This window comes from Choristoneura fumiferana, chromosome 4 (genome assembly GCF_025370935.1).
Source record: "Choristoneura fumiferana chromosome 4, NRCan_CFum_1, whole genome shotgun sequence".
NCBI lineage: Eukaryota > Metazoa > Arthropoda > Insecta > Lepidoptera > Tortricidae > Choristoneura > Choristoneura fumiferana.
In genome coordinates this window covers 12,186,080-12,205,198 of record NC_133475.1, presented here as the reverse complement: position 1 = coordinate 12,205,198, position 19,119 = coordinate 12,186,080, and the positions used below count along the sequence as shown (strand labels likewise).

Genomic DNA, 19,119 nt, shown 5'->3' with positions numbered 1-19,119 from the left:
TCTGCTGTTTTTTTTTCTTGCTCAAGGTGCTTTTCTGTTGACGGGGCGACACGTGAGGTGGAAAAATAATGGAAATTGGGTCGGCCGATCTACATAAAAAAAATCCAATAATATTTTTGTGAACTCTCCACGCGACCCGTAGCGAGAATCGTAATTCCCTTGTGGAGTTAATATGTTTATTAACTATGGACGCTGCATCTAAATGTACGGTTCAGTATAACACTAAGAGAAATTTTTTCGTTTTGCACATTCTGGCCAATCTACACTATTGCCATTGTTGAAATTTAAATTCTGGTCTCGATTCATTTCGCCTCGCCAGTGGAAAAACACCTTCATTCGGTTATTTTGGATATTAAGGGGCTGCTTCACCATCCATTGATGTCTTTTATTTGACGGATAAATGTGATGCTATCACCGTCTATTCGAACAAAACAAACAGAGACGGCATCACATTTAATCCGTTAAATAAATTTAATCAATGGATGGTGAAACAGGGGGTAAGTAGTTCTAGCGTACGTGAAACATATGTAAATACAAAGACACATACGAGTACATGACAGGTGACTGCTAAAATCATAACCTTTCTTTTGGCTTTTCCATCGTCATTACTTAATACTCTAGAAATCGGAAGAATTTGGATTACTTTTCAATAGATTATGGATATCATCATCATCATCATCCCAGCCTATATACGCGTCCCACTGCTGGGCACAGGCCTCCTCTTAGAACAAGAGGGCTTGGGCCATAGTTTCCACGCGGGCCCAGTGCGGATTGGGAACTTCACACACACCATTGAATTGCTTCGCAGGTTTGTGCAGGTTTCCTCACGATGTTTTCCTTCACCGCAAAGCTCTTGGTAAATTATGGATATAAACAAGCAGCAATAAAGCATGTCTGATCAGTCACCTTCAAGCTGTGACGAACATGTCGAAGCGGAAAGCGGTCGCTCCACCTACCTGCCAATTCAACTGTTTGACTTTGATTGTTGTTATGCGATGGCTACGCGAGCCGCTATCGTAGCGTTGCATAAAGGTGCGACCAAACCGCTGCTTAAAAAACGGTGACGGCACGGAATCGCAGTAACGCACCGTATGTGCACCGTTTTTATCACATGCTCTCCGCAACGCTGCTATTTTAATACGGAATCATAGTGACGTGTCGTAAACTTCAGGTCTTTACCGAACAAAAGTCGTAACGTGTACGGCACGTCACTGCGATTCCGCACCGTTTGCGTATTTTAAGCAGCGGTGTGGAAAGCAGCATGCAAAAAAAACGGTGCGCATACGATGCGTCACTGCCATTCCGTATTATAAGCAGCGGAGTGGAGAGCATGCGATAAAAACGGTGCGCATACGGTGCGTCACTGCGATTCCGTGCCGTCACCGTTTTTTAAGCAGCGGTTTGGTCGTACCTTTTTAGTTGGCAGGTTTATAGACGTCACAGTAGCTCAGACCAGTACTTAGTGTCTTGGCCAAATCAGGACCTAGGTAACCCCTAGTAAATAGTAATGTTTCACTAACTAAGTAGACGCCATATAAATCCAGCTGTCACTAACCCACGAGTTACGCAATCCACCATCCAACGGAAAGAGCATAATCCATTTATCTTCGTAGCATCTGGCATGTAACGTACCGCTTCCCGTGAGCATTAACTTTACTCATACCTATTCCCTCTTATTTATGAGAAATAAATAATACTATTAGACGGAGATACCGATTCCTGATAAAAAGTGAGCCCGAGTTAAATGGGAGGCACAGTGGAAGCAGAAAGAAAGTAATGGAGGCGCATCGAACCGGTTTGGAGATTTTTACGAATGCAAGGCTGGTCGGCGCGGCGGGAGCGCGGCTATGTGCGGCGTGCCGGCGGCACATAGCGCGCCTGGCGGCGGATTCGCGCCGCACGCACACGCGCCAGCGCCGCGCCGTATTGCTCACCGATATACCGATTATTATCTGCACATAACTGGATTCCACGTATACCTTCGTCGGCCTTTTAAAATATTTGCCGTGTAACCTACAGTCTAATGGATCAAAACAATTATATCCATGTTACCGTCAAACAATAACATCCTCGAATATTAATCACTATTTCAGGATTTAGGTAGACTTTGATTGAAATACGGTCTCGCGTACGGGAGCAAATTGAGTTTTGAGAAAAGCGTAAACAGCTTGTCTAACGGGCGTAGATTCAATTTGATTATGACCTACTCAGCAGTCAGCATAAATCAGCGCCTATTAATTGACATTGCATCGGCTGGAAGCCGAAATAGCAGCTTCGGTAAACATGTCCTAAAAGATCTAAATTTGAGCGACTGCACTTTGGCATGCTGCTTATGTTTAGATAATAAACGATAAATTGAATGAGCTGTAGTCAGCTCAGGTAAAATCTAATGAAAATACGCGTGATAAATGTGATAACTGCCTCTATTAGAATTAAGTATAAAAGTAAAAACAAGTCCTATTTTGTTTTAGTGAAAAACATAATGGTTTAAGATAAGTGAAAGCCAAATGATTTAAGATTCCATCAACATGCCAAAGAGGCATTAACGTGGCAAGACAAGGAAGCATAATCTATTTACACAGATGGTCCAAAGATTAATCATTTCAATGACCATAACAGTGTAAAATCCGTGAATATATTTTCCTTTCCCTCATATGTAGGTATGCCACACTTTACATTCCTGAATGGGCTGATGATGATACTGATGACTTTCCTGAATAAGATAAATTTTTATATAAATATAATTCTCCTTTTTCTGTGATTTTCTTGCTCGGTTCTTAGCAAAAAGTATTTGTATTGGCTTGGGGCCTATGTTGAAATAATATTGTAAGTACATTAATGCCGGATCTCATGTTTCAGCTGACCTACATCGTCTGGGAAGCAAGCGGACGTCACTGGCGAATGTTTGCGTGTTTGTTTGTCAACTCGGGCGTGTTTGCCGGGCCATTACAGCGAGGCCAGCGAATCCAAGCGCTAACTGAAACATTTGTAGTTTCCGCCGCCTTTAGCTGGAGGCCTTGTTGGATATTTTTGTATTTGAGGAATATGCTTTCTTAATACAGTTTTTTCTCAATAAATAATTGATTCATCATCATCACGTCAGCCGAAAGATGTCCACTGCTGGACATGAGGCCTCCCCCAAGGCTTTCCACTCAGACCGGTCTAGTGCTTTCCGCATCCAACCCGATCCCGCGATCTTAACCAGAACTAATAATTGATTATGATGGGATATTTTACGCATTGGCCAAAACCAAAACTAAGCCAAAGCGTGCATAGTAACTAGATAGATCCATGCATCCATGTATAGAAAAAATACATACATATATATCTAAATACACCTGTTTTATTCTTTTTGTTTCTAAACGTTGCTTGAAAGGGATCGCTTTGTAGCGATAAGGTCGCTCAATTTCTAAATTTTATCTATGTACTATTTCGCTGAATTGTGTATTGTGTTCATTAGCTTAGATCTACGAGTATAAATATCCAGTGATAGCAGTTATGTTTCTAAACAAAATTTACGCAGTATTTGACAGACATAAAAAAATAATTACAGACATTTCTAATTGGTATAAAAGCTAAGCTTTTTAATTTAGTATCTTCATAGGTACCTACTAAATTTCAAAGTTCCAAGGAAACTGGAAGCAACCAACTTCCCTAAGTACCTATAGGTTTTAATTCCCGGTAATTTATATGGAACTAAACATTTTTTAACGACTTTATTTTCAATTGCGTTGACTAAGAAGTTAATTTTTTGCATTTCTCCAAGACCTAGCAGACCTTGAGTATTTAATATTAATTTCAACTTGATACCTCTACGCGTTCCAGAGAAAAGGGCACTTGACAGACGGACGGATGGACAACAACGGTTTTTACGGAACCTTAAAAGAGTAATTAGTATTTATTATACCTACCTTATAGCATCTTGTGAAATAATTAAATAAAACAACTATTAAAATCAAACGAGCTTTGCGGTGAAGGAAAAACATCGTGAGGAAACCTGCACAAACCGGCGAAGCAATTCAATGGTGCGTGTGAAGTTCCCAATCCGCACTGGGCCCGCGTGGGAACTATGGCCCAAGCCCTCTTGTTCTGAGAGGAGGCCTGTGCCCAGCAGTGGGACATATATAGGCTGAGATGATGATGATGATGATGATTAAAATCAAACTAAAATTAAGTGTAAGTAGTATAAACCGGGCTGTTAGCGGTCGATGGAGTTTCATTTGTTCTTATAATGGTATAGTTAAACCATTTGTTCCCTGATCTCCCAGTCAACAATTTGATAAGCCAGGCAAAACAATGTTTCTATATTTTTTTCTGGAAAATGGTTCAAAAGGTTCGATAATAACTACTGTACAAAAAAAAACTATAAATGTTCGACGTAAAAGTAAAAAAAAAATGGTCCCGCTGATTTGAATATTATCAAACTTTGTAAGTACGTAGGTACAGTCAACTGCAAAGATATCGATACGGTCAATGGTATAAAAATATTTGTACCTACACAACCTTAATATTAAGTTAATAAAGTCGTGTATAGGTACATATTTTTGCAACTTTGGCCGTGTCGATATCTTTGTAGTTGACTGTACTTTATCAAGTCAAGTCTTTGTACGTCAATTACCTAAGAGATTATAATGTGCGCCGCTTTATGCAATGTACACAGTTATTAAAAGTCCATCACAATGGCATATGTACTCTGAAAACATCGCTAACTCGGCTAACTCCTAGGCGGTTTCTTTGACGACACGCACGTCAGATTTCTATACATATTTGCCGACCACAATAGTCGATTACTCACGTAAACTCAACTATTATGTATGTTAATAACTACGTAAATACATTATTTGATCATCCGCAATAGGTGAAAATAGAAGCTGCATGCCACGTAATTTATGTATCTGCGTAAGTAAAGTACCTACATACCTAATAACGTCTAAAAATAAGAAGAATCGAGGCACTTGTAGAAATGGTTTATTATTTATTTGGATAAAAACGGTATATTGTTCTTAAATTTAAAAACTGATTTATGCGTCTTGTTTAAATGAAGCGCCATCAATTTTAAAGGTATTTGAACAAACGTACGAAGAATACTAAATAAATAAATTAATAAGTAGGTAGATTATTTATAAAAAAATATTCGAATATGACCAAATTTGATGACCAAGCAAGTGTCGCATGAATTTCATTTTCTGTCAATTACGCGAGCGATCAACATTGAGTGAACTGCTAATAGATATGTTTAAATTTTGAGCATACCTACCAAAGCTAACTAATACAATCAACGTCATAAATAAGTGATCACTTTTGTACCTTGTCGCTTTCAGTCGTTACACAATTTCGTACGGCTTTTCAAACATGACAAGGTACAAAAGTGATCAATTATTTATGACGTTGACTATACTATACTTAATGGATGACGCTCACTTGGAATGATTTTGGAGAATTAACAACCAACGGATTAATTCAGGATCTACCTTGCGGAGATCTTTATCTTACTTTTCCTTAATCACACGTACAAGACAGCTCCGTGAAAAACAAATTTTTCATGCTTAAACCTTCCTTCCTCCATTTCCACATTAATCAACATATATCACACTAGATTTTTCCCGCGACTCCGCCCGCGAAGAATTTGTTTGCCGATATCCTACGGCAACTACGCAGTGGTTTGGGCTATATCTTTCCCAGGGTCTTAATCTATTTCCGTACTTAAATATCATCTAGAGGTAAAAAACAGTCGGACAGAGTTATTTTTGTATTTATAATAGTAGTACCTAAAGATAGGTTCAACTGTCACAAACATAATCATCATCAACTACTGGGGGAGAAGTAGGTACCGTTTGTGGCCACTGTACCGTTTGTGGCCATTTATTGTTTAAATATACGTTTGAAATAAATTTATAGTAATAAATCATTATAAAGTTTATTTGTTTCAGTATAAACTTTTAAAACGCACTAAACATGTTTTTAATACTAAGGGGCTGTTTCACCATCCATTGATTACTGTTAACTGGCGGTTAGGTGTGATACCGTCTGTATTTGTTTTGTTCGAATAGACGGAGAATGCATCACATTTAACCGTCGGTTAACGCTAATCAATGGATGGTGAAACAGCCCCTAAGTATAACTTTTTATATATGACTGAAAATCTCAACTGGCCAAAAACGGGCTTAAGGCGGCCAAAACCGGTACTTCTGCCCTAACTTACCTCTACATAATAGTTTGACGCATTCACTGCCGGCATTGTTTTTTGAACTTTCGCAAGGTGCCGCAAACGCACATTTGCGTTCAAATTTCAAATGTGTGCGGAATTCTGACAGCGGCACTGGGTGAAAATCGGGTGAACGCATATATGCGTTGCCGGCAGTGAATGCGTTAACATGCGTTAGCATCTTGTGCGCAAAAAAAAAGTGTCACGCAGACTTAGCCATTTTGCATGCGTGGTTGTGGAATAGCAAGGTAAAAGGATGTAGTTCATTGAATAATAACATCCGATTCGAATGACGATCGCAATACAATACATTTTTGTTTTATCTTTAACATACGTACATATTTTGGCTCCTAATTTGTTAAATTTTAAATTTAAATATTATTATATTTTGTTAAATAGCCCTAGGAACGTGCAAAAATGGCCTTTGATGTTCAAAGAAAACGAATATTCGCCATCTGAGCTCTTCTACGGTTGCTAAAAGCATAAAAACAAACATGCCTAGGTAGGTATTATTTAAAATACCACTTTGACAGATAGATAAACATAACTTGGGTATTTATTGAGACCTAGAGCCTCTAGAGGGAACATAATAACCCTAAAAGCTATTTTGTTAGTTTTTTAAACGCGGCCACCCTTACCAGAAAGACCAGGCTGAAAACCAGCGCTGAATTTTATCTGCAGCATATTATTATAAGACCGGTTGGCAAGAGTAGCTATGTATTAGTTTTTAGTTTTTGTTTCTCTTTTTTTAAATAGCTACTACTAGCAATAAAAAAGTATATTATTATTAAAGTACAATTATTTAAGCATAATTGTTGGAAGCAGCACCTGAAGATCGTCTACCTCGTGTGAAGTACATAGTATCGTGGTAGGTATTGTAATTATTAACTTATACAATACCGCGTAAAAAAGGTAGAATGTGTCTCTTATTTATTTTCCGTTAACTTTCTCTTCATAGTACTTTATTTTCCATCTTGGGGTACAATGAAGAAGAGTATATAAATTTAGGTATGTGTGCAATATCTACAAAGCCGTCAAATTTAACAATACCCGGGTATCGCTGTACCTATGCATGCACTGCCTTTTTCATGCTAGGCATTTGGCATTTGGAAAAACCGGCTAAAGCAAATGTATAAAATAACAACCGAATTGATAAACTCCTCCTTTTTTGAAGTCGGTTAAAAATATTTCGAATACGCGTGGAAACTACACCCCAAGCCCTCTCATACTAAAATGAGGTCTGTCTGTGCACAGCAGTAAGACGTTTATAGAATGGAAATGATGAAAACTTTAGATCCAATCAGGTTCTAACGCTAGGTAATATTCCTAAACTAATTTAACATCATCCGCGATCACAAATCAACATTGATTAAAAAGTCATGGACTGATTTTTTATCAATTGTTCACAGGCTTTATTATATTGAGCACTATATATGGTCAAAAGACGAGCCACTTCTGTCCGAGCATGCAGCTCTAAGAGTTCCAACGATACCGCGCGCTTTGTTGGTGAAATGAACGCATTCTGTCAATATTTTGTAATCTACCTACCTACCTATCAAAACATTATTTGAAAAACATGCTCGATGTTTCATTCAAAAAATGATTTTAGTTTTGTGCTAATCTCGAAAGATGAGAGAAGAATTTCATACTTTTTACAAAAACAATTTACCTAAAACTGAAATAATAGGTAATGCAACGGACTATATCAAATCAAGTACAATAAATTAACCGTCAACAATAAGTAAATTCCCGTTGTGTTCCTCATGTTTTAACAAAACATCGTGAATGACAAGGCCTCGACACCAACTTTTACGACTGTCGTATATTTCACCCAAACTGGCATCAAAATTGAAAGGAAATCATCATTCATCCATTAGTCACAGACAAAATATTTGTTGACAAAGCCTGCGTAATTGCAGTGCTACAATCGTAACACTCGCTACGAAGCTACCGTAACGCCCGCAATTTGTGTCCATTGTTCATGTTTACAGTAGGATTGTCTTCGCGCACCCGCGGCCCGCGGCCGTCGCTCGCGCATTCTCGTCGTGTTTTCAAAACAGGACGCTTCAAGTAACTCATTGTGTCGTGTCGTAGCAACTTCCAGACAATTGCATCGCTTGCATTTTTTAAATCATTCGGGTTAATTAGATATACTTTTATTCAAACTAGAACATTGCGTTGCGCACAACCTAAAGACCTATCCCACAAGAACCTAACATAGAATGAGATACATACGAACAAGTAACTGCTCGGCCAGTATGAACCAACATACCTGGGTCATGAGGCGATCAGCGCCGGTACCCTCGTCATCCTTGAAATCGATGTCCGGATTATAATTAGGCACTAAGTCTTTAAACTTTTCATCGTCTCTGGTGATGCGACCCTCGGGGGGGCCGCTGGCGCGGCCGTTGTCTTCGATGATGTTGGGCACGTGCTGACCGAAGACGAGGGGGTAGAGGCGCCGCGGCCCCGGGCGGTGGGTGAAGCCGCGGCCCGGGCCGCAGGCCGCCGCCGCGCCCAGCCACAGTAGCACCAGAGCCAGCCTCATCTCGTAGACATCACGCGCGCTCGACGCACGACCACCGCGCGCCGCGATTTGAGCGACACTGAACAGAGCGCCCCGAGCGCCCGAGCGGCCGCTGTCCACCACCGCGGCCCGGCCCGAGCCTGCATCCCTTGCGCCGCGAGCCGCCGCTGCCGCCGCGACCCTGCGACGCGCTCACCACCGCGCAATTCGCTAATCGCGCCCGCGTCCGCTATCTCTTCTAATATCACTACCTTCATCCACCACCTTTCAAGCTATCACAGTCACGGCAAACCTTTTTAACGAAGTCATAAACATACAATTAATACTATACTTGATGTTTTATTTTTAATATTCGCTTTCCTATCCTAGAATAGGTCACCTTAGATCAAGCCGTAGGTTATCGTTTGTAAATAGAAAATTAGCGCAAGATTCAGATTTAATGAACATGACTAAGGCCAATGACCAAAGATCTCGAATTAGATTCGAAACGTTAAACAATTACTTGCAATTCTCACTTTCTCAAATATACAATACAAACCTACATACCTAATACGATAATTTATAAAATAGATTTGAAAATTATCTAAGCACTAAATACCTTACCTAGGACAGATTTACACTTTAGCCAGTTTTGCAGTCGTTCGTTTTTAAAAGCTGCAAGCAAGTGAATTTTGGCCAACTTTTTGTGGTCGAATTGACTTGAAATTTGGTACACATGTGAGTTCCGATAAAAATGCAATAATAATGTAGTATCACCAAAAGAAACTCAGTATTCTTTTAATATTACCTACACATTTTTTTAACTTTAATACACGCCAACATCACCACAATATTATGTATGATGTACTAACCCAAAGAAACTAATTACTTACGTAATTTTCAGCAGTTGAGTAAATATATCTAGTACTTATAATGACCTTAACTACAGAGAAACTAGGTACATGTTGCTCAACTTAGAGTGGGTATGGGAAAACCAGCGCTATAACGGTTATCGTATACGCTTTAAATATAGTAACGAAAAGCTTAAGTTAAGTTTAGCTTGTAATATCTATTCACATTACAAAAAAACCGGCCAAGTACGTATCAGGCCATGCACCGTGTGGGTTCCGGACCTATATGACATTTTTTTGACATCCATAAGTGCTTGTTATAGCCTAAATTGAATAAAGATATCTTGACTTTGACTCTGACTTTGGTAAGCGGTAAATATTCAATATTAACTTTTGGTCGACTATTACTTTGTTAACTTGAAATGCCTTAATTCAATACCTACAAACTGTCCAGATTTTAGTAAATATGTACCTACCTATTTAGGAAGTGGAGTTCTGGTTTTAAGGAAACTATTGTAACGATGTTTTATAAATTCTTAAGTATTATTATTAACCAACATGCTTTTTTCGGATTTATTTACCACTTTACCCAAAAGACTTGAAGATAAGTTCGCCTTTGTATTAGTACAAAGTCTGTTATTTATTTTTTAAATTATCTGTGTAATGAAATAACGAGTTATTTTATTATTTTAATAATAGCAGTTATCACTGTTCGCAGATCGCATAGCATTAATACACAGGTACATAGTACATTTATTAGTTGAGATGCCGTAGAGCGGTCGTAGCGCAATCGTGGCGTAGCTACGTACATAATAAGTGACTTAATTTTACGCACGTTTTATTTTATTAGATACGCCTCCGAAAATTGAAAATTAATAAGGTCTCTACTCTTAGGTCAAAACTAAAAATATGTAGATATTTACTATATCTTTTATTTACTTTCTGCCTAAATGATTACGTTTACGATATACCAGTGTTATAAAGGATGGCAAAGAACTAGTACCTAACCTACATTGACTGCGAGATGATGCATCTGAAGGCATCAAGATATATTTCACGCTTCTCTCACTCTCCAGTTTGCCTAACAGAAATGTTCAACTCCACGCCACTGTTGTCTACATTGTTAAGTATAGGATAATCTTTCTGAAGTCTTTCTGTTTGAGAATATTTGTCTTTAATATATTCTTTAAGATGTATCTGTAAAAACGTTCCGAATCAAATATTAGTTTTTTTTTTTTTTTCAGATATGGAACCCTACAATGACGAAGTTTATTTATTTATTAACTTTGAAATTTCCCAGATCAAACGCTAAGTGGAACAATGGCTACTAAAAGGCGCCTCATTGGTGCCTTTGTTGAAGGAAGTAAGTTGATCTCGTGTTCTTCGGTTTTCCCTCAAGTACTTATTTACATTCTCCGTTAGTATAATCTCTACAATTTAGTGTAAATAACCGATTTCTAGTTAAGAATTACCACATGAGGACATCGCAGAGTACTGAAACTATTTCAGCTGTTTACCAAACGTGTTATTGTCATGTCAGTGGTGTCAGTGTGACCGTAGGTGCTGCTGGTAACGACGAACAAACAACTGTACTGGAGGTACATTATAACGGCTAACTCCAGTGGCGAAAAACGAAGTTCGCATCGTACCGTCCCTCTCATTCTCGTATTAAATAATATAAGCGTCAGCAGGACGGCAAGATACGAAGTTCGAAGTTTGCACTTTGTAGTATAGGGCCAGATCATTATGACCAAGATGAGAACATTGTTAATGGAAGTTGATGCTGTATTTTTTTACTGTAATGTGTGTTTGTTTTTTTTTACAAAAAGTTACCAATACGTTTGTATAAAAGCAAAAAAACTAAAACTTACATATTCGAAGCCTAAAAACATATATTTACAACCATATTAACTAATCAATTTTTCCCTAAGTCCTAAGTCTACTCGTATTAAATATAAGTACCTGGGTGGTCACCTTCAAAATACCGATCTTTATAATTCCGAATGTTTTAAAACTACTAATATGTCTATTCCGATTCATCATAAATCCGATTTTTATAAATCCGAAAATTAAAAATATCTAAGGTTTAAAATTACGATTTCTAAGACTTATAATTCCGATTACTTAAAAACACGAAATTTATTTTTCCGAATTTCAAAATATCGATTTTGTTTTAATGTCCGATTTTTAAAACTCCGAAAAATGAAAAACACGAAATGTTATTGGCCCGAAGTACAGTATTTTGATTATAAAATTGCCGAAATGACATCGGATTTAAATATTTCAAATTCAAATTCAAATTCGGAATTAAATATTTCGGAGTATTTGGGTGTTCCCCACGATGTGCCTGAGAAACAATACGGCAGATCGATTAGAGCGACGCATTCTATACCGGGCACATCGTGATAAGCCGAAGAAAAGAAAAATTTAGGTACGACGAGCGAAGCGAGGAGTGGTTAGTATGAATTGTGACCACAACGCACGAGCCGAGAGGCCGGCGAAGTGCCAGAACCGATACGGCGGCGTTTCATGAATGCCTAGGAATTTCATGATCTGCCTAAATTGGCCAAATCATGAAATGGCGGCGTTTAATTTATTCATTTATTTTAATTGATTTTTAGTTTTAAATAAAATAAAAATGATTAAAAAATATATAGAAACTTTTTTATTGATATTGACATCTGATTACCTTGGTCTTAAATGAACTATAGAGCATAAAAAGTTATTTTATGTCGCCTAGATCCAGCATAAATCAAATACGAACTTTATGAGCATGAGATTGGAAAAAATGATTTGTAGGTAACTAGTATCTACGGTGGCTGGCATCACAAGGAGCGACGCAGATTTCAACGCAATAGGTACCTATGACACTTGAACAGCCCGTAATTAAAAGCATTGGAGACACTGTAATTATTGGCAACGAGAGTACACTATTACTTACTACGAGTACCTACCGCTTTTGATTCGTTCCTTTATGAGGCTCGGATAACACATCAAAAGTTAAGACAAATGGTGAAACATTGTATGCTATTTATGAACGTCAGTATATTGCCTCCATTTATTGCACCAATCCGAAATGCAAGCGTTTTGAACTTTTAAAAACCGGCCAAGTGTGTTTATGTTTAGGGCCACGCTCAGTTTAACGTTCCGTACTCATATCAGGCAAATATTCAATACCTATTAGATACCATTGATCGACCATTACTCGTTAACTTACGTAGTTGTGTTGTGATAGTTTCGTTTCGTAGTTGTGATAGTGTACTTATGCTAAATGGTTGTTTTCAAAAAACCACCATTTAGGCTAAATAGTTTAGGGTCTGTTTCACCATCCATTGATTAGTGTTAACTGACGGTTAAATGTGATGCCGTCTCCATCTATTCGCATAAAACAAATAGAAACTGCATCACATTTAACCGTCAGTTAACACTAATCAATGGATGGTGATGGAAAACACCCCCACTTTACGCCTATGGGAGGTACCCTAGAATTTTTTTTTATTTTTTTTTATTGTACCATTTTGTCGGCATAGTTCACATATATCTCCGTGCAAAATTACAGCTTTCTATGATTGATAGTCCCTGAGCAAAGCCACGGACGGACGGACAGACAGACAGACATGGCGAAACTATAACGGTTCCGTTTTTGCCATTTTGGCTCCGAAACCCTAAAAAATGTAGGTACTTTAAAGTTTATCAAAAAAAAAAAAATTTTTTACCAAGCAAGCTGGCAATATTTCTGAAAGATTTTTATAGTTAACATGTTAGCACACATCATGAGATGAAAGAGAATCTTGAGAGAGAATGCATAATACATAATACATATTACAATACAATACAATTTTTCTTCTTTTCAGCATATCACGACTTGCCGGTATAGAGCTAGGAATATCGACGAATACGTTACTCTACGATCTGCCGTATTGTTTCTCAGGCACATCTTGATATGCCCGGTCAATTTTTAGGCATATCATGAAATGGCGCCATTTCACGATATGCCTAGGAATTTCGTGATCAGGCGGATTTAACGATCGTCCGCCGACATAATATAATAACTATTATAGATACAAGTGTATCTATAATTTTAACAGCAGAACCCTAAAAAAAATCATGGCCACTTTATGTTAAGCAATGCGCTTACGTATAGCCTTTTCCTTTTTTCGAACAAATTAAATGTCTACATGTTTGTTAAATGAAATCGAAATGGTCCTTTGTTTTGTGGATGAATGCAATGCCGTCTTCAATATTTAGCATAGTAAAACACCTAAGCACTCAAACGCGTGTTCCAGTCATCTCACGGCGCGGGCAGCGGGCAAGTTCAATAACGACATAACGACGCAACACGAGCGCACATCTAGTCACGCCGGAGGAGAGGTCAAGATACCCATTTCATTAATTTACTCTTCTGAACAAAACAACGCGAAGGTTCTTACAATTTTGACCTAGAAAGGGATTGTTTTAGAGGATTTATGACGCATTTGCATAACAGAAGTGCCACTTGAGGACGATTTGTACGCATTGCGAAGACGAACATCCCGTACAATAAACGCATGGAACGTATAATCAGCTCATAAGTCATTTGGTCTTAGCATGTTTGTTTTCTTCCGGCATTCCTGCTGGAGACGGCGCAATGGGACAGGAGGCGGATGCTTTTCTACACAAAGTTTCGAAATGCATCAGACACGAAAAAAGTTGATTTAAGGATTCGTATCTCTACTCTACGTACGTAGAGTTCATTCTTTAAAGAAAGTCGCCTTACCTCCTTACCTTACGAGTATAACCTAATGAGGGCTAAAATTATGATTCACATACCTATAATATTTTTTGAGGTGGGGCAGTGTAGGTAATCTAATTTTCCAGACTTTTATTGATTACTGTTATTATTTGATTTTTTGCAGGTGTAGTGTGTCTATAGGTGAGGAGAGAACCTGACTACGAAGCTGAGGTCCTCGGTTCGATTCCCGGCCGGGGCAGATAGTTAATACGAATGTTTGTTTTCGGGTCTTGGATGTTTAATATGTATTTACATAAGTATGTATTTATCTATAAAAGTAAGTCTATCCGTTGCCTTGTATCCATAGTACAAGCTTTGCTTAGTTTAGAACTAGGTTAATTCAATTGGCGTTAAGTGTCCCATGATATTATTATTATAGGTATTTGAAATCTATGTAGGTATTTTTCGGCTCGGGTTGTAAGTGTTTATGGAAGCATCATCAAATTCGCTAGGTAGTTCAAGTACAAAACTATCTAGAGACCCTGTCTAGAACGTTCATGCGAAAAAAGAAAAAAAATGCGGATTTTTTTTATACTTTCTGGCTAAAATGTAAACCAGCTGCACACCCATAACATTTGAAATAATTATTGATTATAAATATGTATGTATGTAGTCAGTAAGGTATTTATTGTATGGGCCAAGTTGCCCGAAATGAATGAATTTATTGTTATTATTATTAAAATTACTCACCGTTCTCCACAAAATTCTACATTATAACAAAAAAAAAACAGTTAAAAAAAAAGAATGCTATCTATAAGTACTTACTTGAACGTGAGACTGCTTCTTGAACGTGAACGTTCTGCTTGAACGTGAGACAAATTAGATATAATTATTGGAACAAAGTTTTCGACATGAATTAATTTATTGTAATGCTCTTCTGACATTATTATGTTATTATGTTTAGTAGACGTGGATCTTTCATTGATTGTTATTAAGTACATAACTATTTATATATGTGTTTTTTGTGAGATTTGTGTTTATTTTTATTATTTTTAGTGTAAATGTTATGATTATAACTTATAATTACATGTATTGAAAAAAAAACTTATTATGTAGGTACTCAATACTTAGTTTAAGTTCAAAATGTATATCAAAATAAAAATCCCGAGTTCAAGTAATTAGCGGTAGGTAAACCTATTTACCTGTCGGTAACCACAGCTTATCAGCAAGGATTATTTGTCCGTGACCTTGAACTGAACAAGTCATAACGTGAAACTACCTATCTGAACATAAAGAAACTCTAAATAGCCCTTTTGTTGAAAAGGAAATGCATATTAGGTTGATAAAACAGTGGGAACCAAGTCGGAATTCACACATCCTTATCGGCATTACCGAGAAGCTCAAATCATGCGAACCGACCAAACAATCGAACCTCCGCCGACCACAAAAAGGGTGCGATGCGAATGCAACGGTCGTCGCAGTCGATCCAGCCTTGGTGTTGACTTGACACGAGCGAGAGCTTTTTTTTGTGTTCGAATTTGGTCAATGCTCCATGCGTTACTGTAGGTAGAGTGCCAAAACTGTATTGGCAAATTACAGCTCTAAATAATTTTATCAAATGGTCTAAAATTTCTTTTGAGCTGTTACTTCCCAAATAATTACCATTTTCAAGTGGTATTTTTACATAATATTATGTACAATCCGTGAGCTCTTAGAAAAACCTTCGGGTGTCGAGGGAAATCGAAAGTATTCGCTAGCAGAAAATGATAATTGTCTTTTTGACATAGTAGCAATCCATCACGCAAAGAGTGCACTCGTTGTGTTTTCATCGTTCTTTAGTTTGTAAGTTTTCGGAATTTTTCTATGAGGAGTCAACAGGGTATTTCTGTAAATAGCCAATTCAAAATTCAAATCATTTATTCAGTAAATAGGCCGCAATGGGCACTTTTACACGTCATTTTTTAAACTACCAGCGCTTTCGGAAATACCATCATTGCCAAGAAGATTGCGCCGCGAGAAACTTGTCAGAAAGCCGTTTTTTTCATAATAATATAATTACAAATAAAATACTTAAAAACTAGAGTATACAATTAAAGAAAAAAAAAGATTTTAACAACAATAACGGGAATTTGTTTATAAGTAAGTAATGTATTTTGTAAAGAAGATGAAAGGTTCAAGAAAAGTGTTGATCGTAAATATTTTAATAAAGTTCAAGACTGAGTTATAGAGCAACGGGAATTTCGAAAAGTACATTAAAAATATTAAACGAAAGCAGACCAATAAAAAAATTCATTTGACATACCCAAGAGAAGTAGATACTAACAACAGCTCTATATATCTCCAAATAAATGTAGTGTGTTAAGGCGGGGTGTGCTCTATTTAAATTAACGATGGAATAATTCGAAAATGCTAATTTAGTTTTATTTTTATTGTGACAAAAATAAATATTGTATTAAAATTAGAAAAAGATAAAGAAGCGTAATATTATTACAGTAAGGTTTATTTCATACTGATGATTATTCTTTACATAACTTTTTACGGTAACTTTGAAAAGTTTTGCAAGTTGATAACAAAACAGAACCGCATATCACGATCGCGTCTCATCGTCTATACCCGAAGCATGCTTCTAAAATCCGAAGGTTTTTTTTAAGAGCTCACGGCTACACTCCAGCTCTCGTAATTTATATTTTAGAAAGTTGAAAGAAAATACAGTACCATCTTGGTGTTTCGGAACCGCAACGGATGCAGTCTTTTATAGTGCCTTGGTTATAAGGCAAGTTTTTAAGGCAAGTTTTATTGGATAGTGCCATTTTATTATCCTTTTGTATTAGGTACGAAATATGATAGGATTAAGGAAAGAGAGGAAGTGGCAACGCAACGTTTATTGCCGGACCTGGCGCCAGCACTGATAGCGGTCAGACTTTGAGCGGGTAAGAACACTTGTTAACTCAAAGTAACTAACCCAATAACGCTATTGTTCACCTAGCTACGTTCATTCATAAACTGTGTGAAAGGAAACCTGCTGTAAACTGTGGCTCCCTAATCATTGACTACGGAATAACAACTGAGGGCCTCACATTTGAATATTTTTATTTACTCAGTGACTAGGAAATGTACAAAATCAGGTAAAGCTGCAATCGTCGTACGCTTTTATTGAATGAACGTGCGGCGCCGGTAGTAGGTAAGTAAAGTGCTTATGCATTTTTGATTTGATTATGAACATTCTATAATGGAACAATTAATTTATGCTTTTAATAAGAAAGTTATAATTAGTTAAATAAAAAAAAAACTAGGTTGTTCACCGTGGTTCATGGTTGGCTTCCTCTGTATGACAAGGAACCACAGATTTGGTTACAAACCTCGGCTATTAACACGTATGTGACCCTTGTATCTTAATTTACTAATTATGTCTGTGTCTTTTCATTAAAAGAACTCTCAGTTGATAATTTGTTGTTCTTAAACTACCAAAATATTAACTTCCCAATCCGATTACTGTCCGTTTCGGGTAGCCAAAGTAAACTGGCAAGTGGGAAGCGTGTCGCATGGCACCTCCGTCCGCGCGAGCAAACATCATTTGAGGCTGGAGGTGTTGGCGAGGGCTAATGGCGAGAGTGCTGGGCCAACACGCGGCGCTGTAGTGTTTTAAACTGTTTACCCTTCCATAAAGACCGGTTGAACATACACGATGGCATGACGCTTCGCCTCGGAATAACTTAACTAATAGGGATAACTTTTTAGGATTCCGGGGGTATCGAAACCGCACCTTAAATAGACATAGATTTACGTGAGTTATAACCTCGTGGATGTACGACATCGGGTAAACCATGTTTTTGGTATGACTTAGAAATATTAGTGCGTGATGTAATTGTTAGTTTGTACCTACATGCTACTGAGGAAAATAACGATGAATCCGTACCTATTTACAAAATTTGCGGTGCGCGGGAAAGTCCAAATGTGCTTATCCAAAGGTATGTTTATTCTATTTCAAGTATGTAACCTATAGTTTCTGAAAGTGAGTAATGTAAAGATTTATTTGATTGTTCGCAACGCAACGACAGTTGTTTTTTTACCGACTTCAAAAAAAGGAGGAGGTTATCAATTCGGTTGTATTGTTTTTATGTTTGTTACCTCAGAACTCCAGCATTTATGAACCGTATTGAATTTTTTATTCATATCATCTAGGAATGCCTTCAATTAGGTCCCAAAAGCACGAAATCAGGATCGGATGATTGGATCCTAAGGAAATCGAAGTAACTCTTCAAATATTCTAAGGAATCTAGGGAAACCTATCTATGATAATTTGGATATACTCGTATTTAGTAGTAACTCGTGCATTTGCTCTTGAAAATCATGAAGTGAAGTGGAACTGATGATGAAGACCACATTTGACCAACGGAGCTACTACTCAATAACAAAGAAACAGTTGCTAAACAATTTATGCTCATCGTAATGCATATGGTGTAATGGAACGGGTGGTGATGCACCAGGACTCCTCAATAATGAACTTCTCTGCATCGGAAATAGCAATCTTTCGTAAAAGGTGACGAGCAGTTGACATTAAACGATAGTTTAATGTCAATGTTTAATAGTATCTTAGATTATTTAGGTACAGTAAAAAGCGTGAAAAAATATGTATAAGTAGATAAATATTTAACCGGTTCAACTTTTTATGATTTGTGATTGGTTGACTAGAAATATTGGTAGGGAGTCCTAAATTCAATCAACTACCTACTTAAATCGTGTTATTGATTACGTGAATAATCTATTCGATCGAATAGCCAGTTGATTTATTTTTAATTTTTAAATTAGGTAAACAATTGTCATCTGTGGCGTAAAGAATAAACCA

The 19,119-nt window shown here is 37.3% G+C and overlaps 1 protein-coding gene across 1 annotated transcript in view; it reads right to left on the bottom strand.

The window, feature by feature from the left end:
- The window catches only part of hh (hedgehog signaling protein), a 59,665-nt gene extending 50,897 nt beyond the window's left edge, over nucleotides 1-8,768 (bottom strand). The window contains exon 1 of the mRNA XM_074086968.1: nucleotides 8,478-8,768. Coding sequence (XP_073943069.1) covers nucleotides 8,478-8,753 — 276 coding nt within the window. The 5' untranslated portion in view covers nucleotides 8,754-8,768. The remainder of the gene's footprint in view (nucleotides 1-8,477) is intronic.
- Nucleotides 8,769-19,119: the final 10,351 nt, after the last annotated feature.